This window comes from Pipistrellus kuhlii, unplaced genomic scaffold, assembly GCF_014108245.1.
Source record: "Pipistrellus kuhlii isolate mPipKuh1 unplaced genomic scaffold, mPipKuh1.p scaffold_m20_p_3, whole genome shotgun sequence".
Classification (NCBI taxonomy): domain Eukaryota; kingdom Metazoa; phylum Chordata; class Mammalia; order Chiroptera; family Vespertilionidae; genus Pipistrellus; species Pipistrellus kuhlii.
In genome coordinates this window covers 74,006,363-74,019,783 of record NW_023425529.1, presented here as the reverse complement: position 1 = coordinate 74,019,783, position 13,421 = coordinate 74,006,363, and the positions used below count along the sequence as shown (strand labels likewise).

The window sequence follows — 13,421 nt, the reverse complement described above, 5'->3', positions numbered from 1 at the left end:
TTATTTGCTAGGCTCCTGAGTCCTCTTCCCAAACACCCCTGTACTGGGCTTTGTCTAACCAGCAAAGTATTTGGCTTGTCCAGGCGGTGCCAGGTGAGCCCCTGAGCACTGAGAGGCCGCGCTGGACTGGTCGCGTCTGGCGCGCAGCGGCTGCCAGGCTGCAGGTTGGTAAGCTTCGCCCTTGGAGCCCGTGCGCCCTCGTGGCCTCCCGCCGGTGCGCGTCCGGGGCCCGCGGGCAACGGGACGCGCTTCACCCGATCTGTTCAACTTCTGGGTCATCCCCGAGGCGCTGAAGCCCTCCCGATCTCCAATCTCCCCACCCTCCGCCCCCCACACCCCGCGCCGGGGCCGGGACTCGCTCCTCGGGGCTCCGGAAGGGAAGGAGGCGTGTCCGGAGCGGGCAGGCGGGCGGGAGGGATATAAAAGTGCTGGCTGCGCGCCGGCCGGGGTTTCACTCGCTGCCTCGCGCCGGGACCGGGACCGTGAGCGCCGCGGGGAGCACGGGCCGTGGACAGGGCGCTGCGCTCGGGCTACCCAATGCGTGGACTATCTGCAGCCGCTGCCCGTGCACTATGCTGGAGCTCCAGCACAGCTAAACGGAGTCGCCACACCGCTGCCTGGGCTGGATCGCAGCGCTGCCTTTCCTTATGAAGAAGACACAAGTGAGTAGGGCGCACCCGGGAGCTCGCCGAGCGGCTCTCCAAGAAAATCGCGCCCGGAGGCCGGCGCGCCCCGGCACCGGAGCTGCCTGGGCGGACCGGGCTGCGCCCGCCGGACCCGCCGAGGAGCTGCGGGGGAGACGGGCGTGGCGAGCGAGCCCGAGCCGCCCGGGCCCGGTGAGCCGGGGAGAGCGGGAGGGGGAGTGATGGGAGGGAGCCGGTGCCAAGTTCGCAGCCTCAGCCGCTAAGTTCGGAGCTGTCAGGACGAGCCGCAGTTCCTGTGAGGAGGCAGGATGTGCTCTTTTGGGTCGGAGAGTTTTAAGTTCTCACGGAAAAGCATGTCTTTGCACGGGAGACATTTTCCCGGGGAGATTACAAAACGGCTCCCCGTACGCCACCCTCGCTCGCTCGCTCGCCCTCGCACCCAGGTTTCTGGGCAGCCCTCAAGTGGGCTCGGGGCTCGTGGGGATGCGGGTGCCACCGCGGGAGCCAAGCCGACCTCGCGTTCCTTAGCGGCGCTCCGCGGGGCAGAGAACCTGCCCGGCCGCCCGCGGATACTTGGTTCCCCCCAGCATTGGCGGGGTTTGCAGCAATGGGGGAGCTTTCCGGAGAACTCTAGATGAGGTGATACCTCCACATGGCGCCCACCTTCTTTCATTACGGAATAGAAAGTTTCTTAAAAAAAAAAAAAAAAAAAAATGGGCACCTCTAATTATAGTTATTGAGGGAATTCTCAGTGCTGCTAAATTGTGGTTATACACTTAAACACTGGGTACAACACCGCCCAGGGGTACAATTAGATCCCCACTCCCCCAGCCCCGTTGAGGCAGATAATGTGTCTTGTCATTCAGAAAGGACCCCATGGTGCTCCAGTCTACAGTTCTTTTCACCACTGCAGTTCCTACTTACCTCTTCTCGCCTCTCCACTTTGGAATTGTGTGTGTCTGCCCGGGTTAGGTAAGGCTGCCCTTTCACCCCCCAGAGGTTCTATCTGAGATTGCAGTTCCTGAAATGTGGAATTGTTGGGGGAAAGGGAAATTTTCAGTTCAGAATGAAGGCATCAGTGTGGGGGAAATGCTGTGTTCAAGGATGCGCTTTGTATCGTATTTTAAATAGATATTCAGGCTTGGGGGGTGTACGCATTCAAAAGGAATGGGGAAGAATCAAGGTCATTGGCGCCCGTGTGGAAAAGAGCAGGGGGAAGGGGCATTGCCTGGCAGGAAGGTTTGTAAGGTTTCTAGGGCAGAGGCTTAGGGGGAGTGGAAGGGAGTGCAGTTCCCTTCCTGCAAGCAGGTTGGTTTATGGGCAGAGCATTGAAGGCCACACCTGGGATCCCCACAGCATGCTGCTGAAAGGCAAGCGGTAAAGGCTGGTGAGGAAAGAGAGGTTACAATGTAATTCCTTGATTTGTACAAGTTTTCTGCTTTGCAGGAATAATATGCAGGAGCATAGAACCCATTCCCTGTCACAGTCGCATCTGCTCACATGAATGGTAGTGGTGAGATCTGGGTGGAGAAATCTCTGTCTACCAGTTCAGAAAGAGAGCCCAAAGCTTCCTATTTAAACAAGAGCACTGGAGACAGAGCAGGTTAATGACCAACACTCCAAAGGAGGGCGACATACTATCATGTCACTCTGAGTGTCAGTAGGATTGATGATCCTTGCACCCTTGCTTTGCGAAACACATGTGAGCTCTGTAATCTTCTTCCTCACTCTGATTAAATGGCTGTGCAAATCTGATTACATGGAATAATTCCATTGAAAACTAGAAAGAGGTCAATGCAGCCCGAAGCGCCATGGTGTTAGTGACCAGTGCTGCCGGCCAGGGTCATTTGAGATAGCTAAATATTTTAGAAATGTGACCTGCTCAGACCAAGTTAAAGTGCAAGCCCCTTGGGGGAACTTGCTGATGTTAGAGGACTTGCAGGCATAGGAAGGCGGTGCCCTTGTTGAATGAAGGCATTCATTGCCTGGGATCTAATGACCTTCAAGGTTTCCTTTAAGGATACTTCTAGCAATTCCACATTCTTGCCACTGTAAAGGCGGACATCAGAAATGGTATGAAATCAATAATGTAATCTGTGGAAATGAGGGTGAGAAGGATTAGATCCTTGTTAATATCACTAAATTTTCTAATCCAAAAGGTACAAGAAATTCCTTATGCAACTCTGTATGGATGGAGAGCAGCATGAGGAAATCAAATATTAAGAAGATGAATTGCCAGAAAGGGATATTTACTAAATCAATATTTCAATGGTCATTTATAAAGATTGCCTCAGTAAGAGAGTTCTATTTTAAGGCAAACAGGTTTTTTTTTTTCTCTCTTAGTATATATTACTCAAGATATAAAATTAGAACTTAATAAAAGTAATAATAATAGTAAGCTTTAATTGCAATTATGCAGTTCTCCAAGAATCACAGGTCCACCAGATGTTCTAGCCTTTCAGTTAAGCTAAATAAGTGTGAAAATTCCATCAAGAAACAATTGGGGTTCAATAAATTATTCTTTCATTTATTTAACATTTGAATGGACTTTAGCATTAAGAAAATAATTACATGGACAAGAGCTATGAGGAGCAATTATAACAAATTTAACCACAAATTTACAGAAATTAATGCATTTTCAGATTGCATTTTATTTATATTGTACAATTTTGCAGTTTGAAGGAAATTGTGAGGTTAGGTTCAGAAAGAACATCTATTTTGATCAATAGCCATTTATTTTAATGTAACACTCTGTATGTTAAATAACAATTGGACAGTATATTTTGCAAGACCATTTTAAAAAGTGCTTTCAACTTAATGGGCCTGATGTCCGATTTATTGATGTACTCACATTTTAGTTTTGAGATGTTTTGTGAGAGTTTTCATTTGCTTTCAGTTTTAAAAATATTAAGAAAAAAAATGCATCTTGCAGACAGTGTAAAAAAAAAAAGCCATTTTAGGCATACATTAGTTCTCAGAGAAGCAAATACACTGCTTTTTAGCTTTTGTTGTTCCAAGAAAACATCCCTCTTTTGTCTGTATGAGGATGTCATTTGGGTGATAATGCAAGTTTGTAGGAAAAAAATATGAAAAGAGCATTTCTTTCATATTATCCTTAAATCACTCCATTTGGAATGTGTTCTTTGAATAATTCTATTTTGTGTAGCTTTTAATTGATACATTCTGCCAAGATTTTAAAACTCAAGTGCTAAGTCAATTACATTTAACATAAAACAAGGAAATAACCATATGGAAACCTGAAGGCCTGAGCCAAACCAATTAAAATTGCTAAATTTTATTTATGTCTAACTGCTGATTTGAACATAGCACATTGTGAACCACATTTCTTCTTTAATGGGGGGTGACTGACATCTTCCCATCACCAGTGGGGGGGAAATCCCTGCCCAAATGGCTGGTCTGAATATTGGAGGTTTTATGCACGTCTGCACTCCACGTGCCCTTCCCACCATGTCCAGGGAGCGCCTCAGATGTAGTGGACACACAATGTGTGTGTGTCATGTAGCTCTAGCTTTTGAAGACTTAGATTCTAATTCCTGGTTTACCACTGGTGAGACAAACGACCCTGGGCAAATGGTTAAACTTCTTGGGAATTCCATTTTGTAATCTGTATGATGGTTATAAAATGGTCATAAAGGGTTTTCTCACTTGGTGATTGTAAGGATTAAAGGAGATTTTACATATATCTTTATCCCAGCACAGTGGCCTACTGTAGTTACAGTCTGAATGTATTGTTCCTAAGAGAATTGCCTGCTGGTTAACTTAACGACCAGAGAAAAACTGACTATTGCAGGCATATGGTGCTTCACTGGCAAAACAGACAGACAAATCTGAATCTGTGGATTCAGTGCTGCCCATTCCAGGCTGATGTCTGTTTATAGACTGTAATGAACACAGAGCAAACTAGGAATGTATGAAAACAAAGGCTATATGTGGCATCAAGGATGTTAAAACCTTTAAAAGAAAAAATGAATGAGAGAATTAGAATTGAAAATAGAAATAGAAAACGGAAATATCACCGCCATTTCTGATTCACGTCCATATTTCCACACTTTTGCTCTCTGAGTTCCCTTGTAGGATGCTGAGGGTTTATTTCATTTGAGGCTGGAGACTTAGCTTATCCTATCCTTAGCATTCCTGCACTTGCTCTTCTGAGTGAGGCCATGCATTCATTTCTGCATAGTGTCCTTTTGGTCTTTCCCAGGCAACCTGCAGTGAATTTTTATCCACTATGCAAGTTTGGGAGATTTTTGTTTTTCCTTTTCTTGATTACCTTAATGTTCCCTTTTGTAAATTAGGGTAAGGCATTTGGATGTAAATCAATCTTAGGAGTGATCTTTTATCTTTTTTTCTAGTACATGAATCCAACAGCTGCAGGGGACTGCTTTTGGGCGTAAGTCACCTGTGTAGCCAGAACATTTATGAAACAAATTGAGGCAACACCAGGATGCTTTTGTAATGTACGCTGTGTTCAAGGTTAGTTTGTATAGACTTTGTCTCATAGAAACCATTGACTGTATCCTCAGATGCAGCAGAATGTGTTTTTCCTTTTTACTTGACTTTAGGCACAGGAAGAACTGTTTAAGGGGCTGGGAGTTTGAGGGAATTGTTATTATCACATCTCTATCTATTTTCTCTGTCCAGAAACAAAAAGGAGGTAGTGGGCTGTTTTTCTTTTTTTGAGATCTCAATGTATGTCACCTAAAGGAAGACTGTTCTTTATGTTGCTTTCTTTGTCTTTGGCTACATTTCACTGTTTTCCTAGGCAGCCTCATTGATTTGGATATTAGGGGATGGAGTTCTTTTATTAGGCTGGATACTAAGTTGGGTGACTTTGGAAAGAGATTTGAATCTCTTCCAACACCAATTTCCTCCACTGTAAAATGAGAAAGAGGGTCTAGGTGATTTCCAAGTGCCTTCTACTTCTAAAATTTTGAAGGTACTAGTAAAATAGAGGCTGAAACCAGATGGTATTTAAGCATCCTTTGGTTCTGAGATTTACATAGCCATTGCTTTGGTGTGAATACAAATGATAACCATTGTTTTATGATTATGACCCAGCCAATGGGGAGAAAGAGATTTAAATTTAGACTGTTCTGCTTTTTGCCATGCCACCTGCTCCTTGGCATTTCTCTCTAACAAGAATGGTATTTACACTTTGCTATATTAGCAGTATCCATTGTTGAAGAAAAGCCTTACCTTCTCTCTCCTGATCTTTAAATCCTCTAAGTAAGGAAGGACCTTAAGGCAAAATCAGGCGACCAGAGGACATAGGCTAACAAAGGTAATGAGTGCCTCCCTGGGCCTGCTTGTCTCTCCTTCTCCTACAGGCTCCAGATTCTGGCTGCATGCAGTAGGCACGGAGAGAATCTGGTCATGCAGCAGAAAGGCATTGGTGGGGAGCATGGAGGGAATGAGTCCTGTGCTTGGCTTTTGCTCCAGCACCAGCAGTCACTGAGACTTAGCCAAGTCTTGGACAAGTCCTGGGCGAGTCACTGATCTCAGTAGTAACTCCAGCCCACTCCCTAGCAGGAACCCTCAGAAGCCAAGGAAGAGGAGGGGGCTGCACAGGCTGGAAAAGGGGGAGCAGGCCTGCTGCCTCAGGGAAGGGTTTTTCTGGTGGAAGGCACTTGGCTGAGGATTTTCACAGGTTCAGTACCTTCTTGGGAACACTTCTCACCTACCTCTTTTCCTGACCTTCTCTCTAGAACGGACAGCAGAGAGTTGGGGCAAGCCCAGAAACCAGCAGCTGGTTTTCCTTAGCAATCAGGAGCCCATGACAGCCCTTTTCTCACTGTTGACAGAAGACTATTTGAACATCAGCTGGACCCTTCCGCCCGCCAAGAGAGCAGGGATTCCTCAGAAAAACTGAGCAGTGGCAGTGACAGTAATGCTGTTCTCCTCTAAGCACAGGCAGAGTCTAGAGAGCTGCCCACTGAAACCACGGTCAGCATCGAGGCAGTGATCCACACCCTTTCAGAGGCAGCGGTACCTCCCCTCCGGTTATCCGGGCGCAGGAATTCAGCACTTGACTCTGCAGGTGCAGCTGTTGTCTCGGTGCTCTGAGTGCTATGGGTTAGAATGTGGGCATGAAGCAGGCAGCCAGGGTGCCTTTTCTGTGTTTTGGGTGCACAGAGAGTCACTCAAAATGGGCAGCCGCCCTTCAAAGAATGCCTTTGCTCTCGGGGGTGACAACGCAAAAGGGCACAAAAGAGCAAGAGCAAACCCATCCTCAGAGTTCCCTTGAAAAAGAGAGCCTCATCCTCCTTCACCTTTGCAGACCGCCCCCCCTCCCCCCCCTCCCGAAAGGCATAGTGTGGCAGGCTGCAGACCTGGGAGGCAGGCACAGTATGGCAGGGAGCCTCATTTACACATACTCTGTTATACCCTGTTGTCCTTTCAGGAGCAGAATTTCATCTTCTGAACAAAAGCACTGTGGGTGCTTGGAACTTTTGCCTCTTTTTCAACTTGACATAAAATTTCTGAAGCCAAACAATCTTTCCAATTTTTTTCTCACAACTGGCCTAGAACGTGGTCCTAAAGGGTAGCTGAGTGTTTTGAGTGAGCCGGGTCACCTCTAAGAATTACAGTGTAATAGGGGCTAACTGTTGTGAGGGACCCCTTACGCTGAGTTTTCTGCTGTTTGTTTCCTGGGAGTCCCTTTCCCAAGGCCTTTCCAGACCACTGCCTTGTGAAAGCACACGGATTCCTCAATTCCCCAGTAGAGTGTTGCAGAGAAATGGGTTATGTTATAAATTCCCTGCTCCTCTCCTGGCATGTGTTGTCCATATGGATGGCTGTGCAGATTTACATTAACTGCTGGATTTGAGATGAAGCGGAGGGAGGGAAGATAAAAGTGTTTCTCATAAAGTGATTTTGAATGTCATCTAGAAAACCCAAGGATTGCAAAACAAACCTCAGCAGTCACACATCATTATTTAGGGTTCCATGTAAACCTACAATTTAATGCTTCTGAAATAGTCAACACATTAGGGATTTCCATTTTTAATGACCAACTAAAACCTCTCTGATTTCTGTAGTTTGGACCTCTGGCAATTTAGAAAGCTGCTCTATTCAAGCCTACCCAGAGGTCTCTCATGTGTTCTGTTAAGCTGAGGACTGACTCTGCCATGTAATTCTACTTGTTAGAGAGGGCACATGGCTTGTACTTTCTGCCTCCAGGTGGTCCAAAATGGGCATTGAAATGCAGCGATAATAAAGGCATTCGTTAGGAAACATTCATGAAAAATGAAAGAGGGGTTATTAGCATGTTTTTAATATTGCATGACATTAATTTTATGTACAAAAGCACTACAAAATAGGGTTTATGTTATTCTTTCAGTATTTTGCAACAAATTATAACACTAAAACAATATTCTTAACCCCTGCCCAGGAAAGTATTTTTAAAACTTTAGTACATGTATTTCTTTTTTAATAACGTGCCATGAATATAGTATTCTATACCTTAATAATACTTAGAAAACAGTGGATTACCTTTTTCTCCCCTTTTGAAATTTGAATCTTTTTCATTCTTAAACAATTTTAATAGCCTTTTAAACAAAACCGATTTGACCATTCCGCTTCTGTACATAATGTGGCACATAAATGATTCAGCATGAAGGAAAGGATTTACTGTAGTGTGTGTCAAAATTGTGACATTTAAATGTGTAGCCATTTTAAAGAGTTTCCATCATTGTTTTATAAAATCAAATCTCCCTGCTAATAAGATCAACAAGAGTGGCACTCAGTAGAAAACAGTTCCAAGATTAATTAATTGGGAGAACTTTTCTTCTGGGAGGTAGGTCCGATTTTTTTTTTTTAAATCCCATTTCACAGATGAGGAAACTCAGATAAGGTCCTTCCTCTGCCAACTCCACGTGTTTATTGCCAAGAATAACACCCAACGAGATTTAGCTGGCACAGCACAGTGAGTTAGTGTGGCTTGTTCAGTGCCTCAGAGATACAGATTCTGTTTACAAGAACATGGAATCAAAAGCAAATGCAAGTCAGATATTAGAAACAGCTGCCAGTGATAGAATTTGGACCAAAAAAATTTTTGTAATTCCAATTGCTTAGCAGAGTGGCTCACATCAGGTACTCCTCCTCGTGTTGTGGAAGGAATACATGCCTGATTCAGGATGTTAGGTGCTAATATACTTTTTTGAGTTTTTTCTTCTTTTTTTTAAACAAGACAAATGTTTAAAAATGTTTAAATTTATTTTAGAGAGAGGAAGAGAAGGGGAGAGAGAAAGAGAAACATTGATGTGAGAAACATCATCAATTGGCTACCCCCAGTAGGTGCCCTGACTGGAGTTCCAACCCACATCCTGGGTATGTACCCTGGCTGGGAATCAAACCCTCCACTTTTTGATGTATGGGCTGACAATCCAACCAACTGAGCCACCCCAGCCAGGGCAAAACAAGCTGGCTCTACTATATACACAAATGTGTTTGGTTGATGATTATAAAGGCTACTTTGTTCACCATATATAGCATTATTTTCCATGAATATGCAATATAATTTACTAAGCAAAACTGGAGGTTATGTGAGAGAACAGAAAACATTGGGTTGAATTATAGATCAAATGCAGTATTGGTTCTGCCATGGACTAGCTATGAGACCTTCAGTAGGTATTTTTCTCTGACCTTTACTTTCCCAATCTTTAAAATGGGTGCAGAAATAGCCACCTATTAGTAGTATTGATTGAGATAGACTATCTAAAGGTACACTGACTAGCAGTTAGCACATAATCATTTCCTTTTCTGCTAAAATAGTGAATCATGAAATATTTAGCAAATCCAAATGCAGTAAGAAATGCATGCATTGTTATCCATCTCTTCTTTTGCATGAATAAATAAAATAATCCTTAGAGATTAATAACATAACTTCCTTATGTTATCTGCCTTCTTGAACACCCATAAATTTTAAATCTTAGCAAATTAAACAAAATTTTTCTCCCATTTTATCTCCTTTACCTTTCCCCCCTTCCTGTGAAAGGAAAGGTATATAAACCAATCCAAAAGACAAGCAGCTTTAAAAGAGAAAGCAGCTTACTGAATAAGGAAATAATAAGAGTAGTTGATAAGTTAATACATGCTTGTTGATTACACACCAGGATGAGGTACAAACTGCACAGGTACATCTCATTTGATCCCAGCCCCCCAAAAGTTATGAAGTAAATACTATTATTGTTATCACTTTTTTAAACCAATAAAGAACCTAAAGTTCGGAGACTTTAAGAAAATATGCCCAAAATTAAAAGAAGAATAAAATGCAAGTAAGAGGAAAAGCTTGGATGTGAAGCCTCAATTCCACTTAGCCATGTTTAGGTATACATGGATTTATGTGCAGTCTGTACAATGTGAGCTTTTTTTGTTTTAATTTGTCTGTGGAGATGATAGCTTTTAGTCTTACCTGATAAACGGGGAAGACTGAGTCAGGAAAGCTGAGCTTCTGGGTGAGGGACAAGTAGCTTCTGATCCATTCTTCAGTCCCACCAGAAGGTAAATGGTTGTGGGAGCAACAACACTCACACATTCAGGGCACCTGCCTCTCCCTCCTCAGTCTCTTCAGCTGTCAAATGGGTGTCTCATCTGACAGCTTGAGGGGGCCCTTATAAACTATAAAAGGGCCATTTTACTTTATGGAATTAAGAATTACTGTCCAAACCTTGGTGTCTTTAAAATAAAATTGTACTTTTGCCTGCAGAGGGCAAGTTTTAAAATGGTGTTTCAAAATACACTTTTACAAAAAAAAGATGCTCAGGGATCACTTTATTCAATCAGTCCTGACACTATTTTCACAAGCAATTCTTTAAGTAGCTGTGAGCATATTAGAAAAATATTTAATAAGGACATCTTTATGCTTCTGCCTGTTTTTCAAAACTACCAGCCACTTAAGTTAGGACCTTTGCTCTATCATTCTTTTTCTGCTTTGACACTACGATTTTTTAAACAAATAACTAGGGGAACACCCTTGTCAGCAGCATCACTATGGGACTTACTCATCAGTTTAGTGGAAACAAAAGTGTTAGCTGGAAGGTCCTGGCATCATCTGAACACAGATGATGGAGATGTCACGGCAGAGGTATGATGGACCGAGCAGCCCGCGGCTGGACATCTGCCTGCTGACAGCAAGAGATCTCTGAGCCTCAGTTTCTATAGCTATAAAACATGGACAGCAAGAGTACACTTCTCAAAGATGGTCATGACGATGATGAAGATGCAATGAAATAATCCTCAGAACAGCCCCCTGGTCAGCACTTGCTCGTAGGAAATACTAAATAAATGCTTACTGTTATCCTCAGCCTTTTAAGCTTACCAGGGTGGTGACTCCTGTCCTAAGGAAAGGACTTTTACAAGTCCCCGCTGTCTGAATGGAAGGGAAAGCTGGAGCCATTTATCCAAATAACTCGGGCTTTAAACTCACTGTGGTCCTGAACAATTTGATTGTTTTCATTCCCTACTCTAACAAAACCAGAAAAAGAACTAAATGTGTATAATTATATCTCAAGATAGTTTACCTAGAGCGAAGTTACTTCTTTCTATCATGCGCCAAGGTTACCGAGCGAATCCACAGAGGAGCTGGCTTCCGAGCCAGGCGGCCAGCAACCAGAGCCTGCCTTCCTGAACTCTGTCCTGTCCCTAGAATTGGGGAAGGGGTGTGGGGGGGGGAACATGAGTCCTTCCCATGAATTGGTGAGTGATCTCCTACTTTTCCCTCTCCAGGAGAAGTCATTTTTTGCATTAACAGAAATAGAGCCTCTTGTCAAGGGAGAATGGAAGAAGCATGGCTTTTGGGTCAAAAGCACCTAAGTTTTACCTCTGGCTCTTGACTCCAGCTTACCAAGAGATCCTATGCAAGTTACTTAACTTTGCTTCACCTTTTCTTATCTGAATTTCCTCTTCTGTAGGACGTACTAATAATGCTTTGCACCTCTCCTCTCTCCTTTCCTTCCCCCACTTTCCTCCCTATTCCTTTCATCCCTCTTATTCTGCTCCCCTTCCTTCTTTACCTTTTTAACCTAGAAATAGTATGTTATATACCTGCCTTGTGACTGTCCCTCACAGATTTTTACTATTATAAAAGAAGTATTTTCCAGACCCAATCATGTTTTCCAGCGATACTGTAAATTATGTTTGTGCGAAGTGTCTGACCCATTGATCACACAGACACTTGAAGGAGCATGGACTTTGGAGTTAGACCAAATGTGGCCTACGTCCCAGCTCTATTATTCACCAAGACCTTGTGCATGATATTTACTTTCTTTCTCTAGGCCTCAGTGCCCTCATATGTCTAATGGGGCAATAGTCCATAGAAGAATACAAAGATTAAATGAGATAATATATGGACATTGACCCAGAACTAATGTTCAGTAATTGGTGTCTCTAATCTTTAGGGACTGGATTATGCCAGCAGACAGATCAGACTGTCTACTCTGTCTGTTTGCTACTTTTGTGTGATGGCTGTAGTAATTAAAAACTCACCACCATTGGAAAGCTGGGAAAGATTAGGGCTGATCATGGGAAATAAGATTGTGTAACTGTGAACTGAGATTAGTGAAGGTTCTGGATCTTGGTCTGGGTGGATCTTTGGAACTAAGGATGCTCACACATGCCTTGGCTGCCTCACAAGTTGTAAGAGGTGAAGTGATTATTGATAGAGCAGTTCTCCACAGACCAGGAGGTTCCATTCATAGGCCTAGGGTCAAATACTCCTTCTAAGCCTTGAGTGACAATAAATAAATAAATAAATAAATAAATAAATAAATAAATAAAAAATCTAAACTTTCTAAATTCATGAAAGCTTTGTGTTTATTAATGTCTTCCAAAAGGAGCCTCAAAGTATTTTATGTATAGTATGCATTAATAACTTTACAGACTCAGATCTGGAGTCATCCTTTTTGGATGACTCTAAGTCACTTAATTCTGCTAACATTCTGATTTCATCATTTGTAAAATGGGGTTTATAATGGTGTCTAACTCCTTAGGTGTTTGTGAGGATTAAATGAGCCAACACATGAGGAGGGCTAGAACCATGCCAGATACCCCAAAAACCTCAGTAAATGTTAGCTGCTGTCAAGCAATATTCACTTTTGCATTTACAGTCCCTTTCTTGGAGGGATGGGGGGAAGAAGAGGTGGTATGTGTTGAATTTAGTAAGTGTGTATGATCAACAGTTTGGGATTGTTTTCATTACAAATTCAGGGTTTATTTTCTTATGGGTGATTGTGTTTAGAGTTTAAGGGATTGATTGTCCAGGTTAATCTTTGAGTAAGTTTTGTATCCATCAAGACAGACTCGAGTTCCTTTTATCAGGCCATTACTTCAGGTAAACACACATTCCATTCTCTGGCAGAACATTAAACTGTTATATTCCTTTTGATGGAGTGCTGACTGGTCCAAGCATTTGTGACAGAAAACAGCTTCTGTTTCCTGACGTTGTTAAACTTAAAGGCTTTTTCTAGAGGTTTCTTGACTGAATCTTTGACTGTCGCTACCTCAACAATCAAGCTACAAAACCAGAAATGTGGGAATGAGTGAGTTCAGAGTAGGATCTCAGACAAAAACTTGAATCCAGACTCTAAAATCAAGAATTGAAAAATCTCTTTAAATGAGAAACAGGAAAAAAAAAAAGAAAAAAGAAAAGTTAAGTCCATTCTTTTAAGGACTAAAGTAGAATGAGGCAGAGTTATTGGCCTGAATTATTTTAAAAATTGCTTAGAAGAGCTGGGTTACAAAGGGGCCTAATTTTGCATC

The 13,421-nt window shown here is 42.9% G+C and overlaps 1 protein-coding gene across 8 annotated transcripts in view; it reads left to right on the top strand.

The window, feature by feature from the left end:
- Positions 1 to 388: 388 nt before the first annotated feature.
- KITLG (KIT ligand) overlaps positions 389 to 13,421 on the top strand; it is an 89,343-nt gene continuing 76,310 nt past the window's right edge. The window contains exons 1-2 of one of the 8 annotated variants that reach the window (XM_036456003.2): positions 407 to 662; positions 5,018 to 5,138. In XM_036456003.2, the coding sequence (XP_036311896.1) occupies positions 5,121 to 5,138 (18 nt within the window). In that variant the 5' untranslated portion in view covers positions 407 to 662; positions 5,018 to 5,120. Of the gene's footprint in view, positions 663 to 5,017; positions 5,139 to 13,421 lie in introns of all 8 variants that reach the window. The other 7 variants (XM_045588326.1, XM_045588327.1, XM_045588324.1 and 4 more) reach the window with 7 other exon arrangements.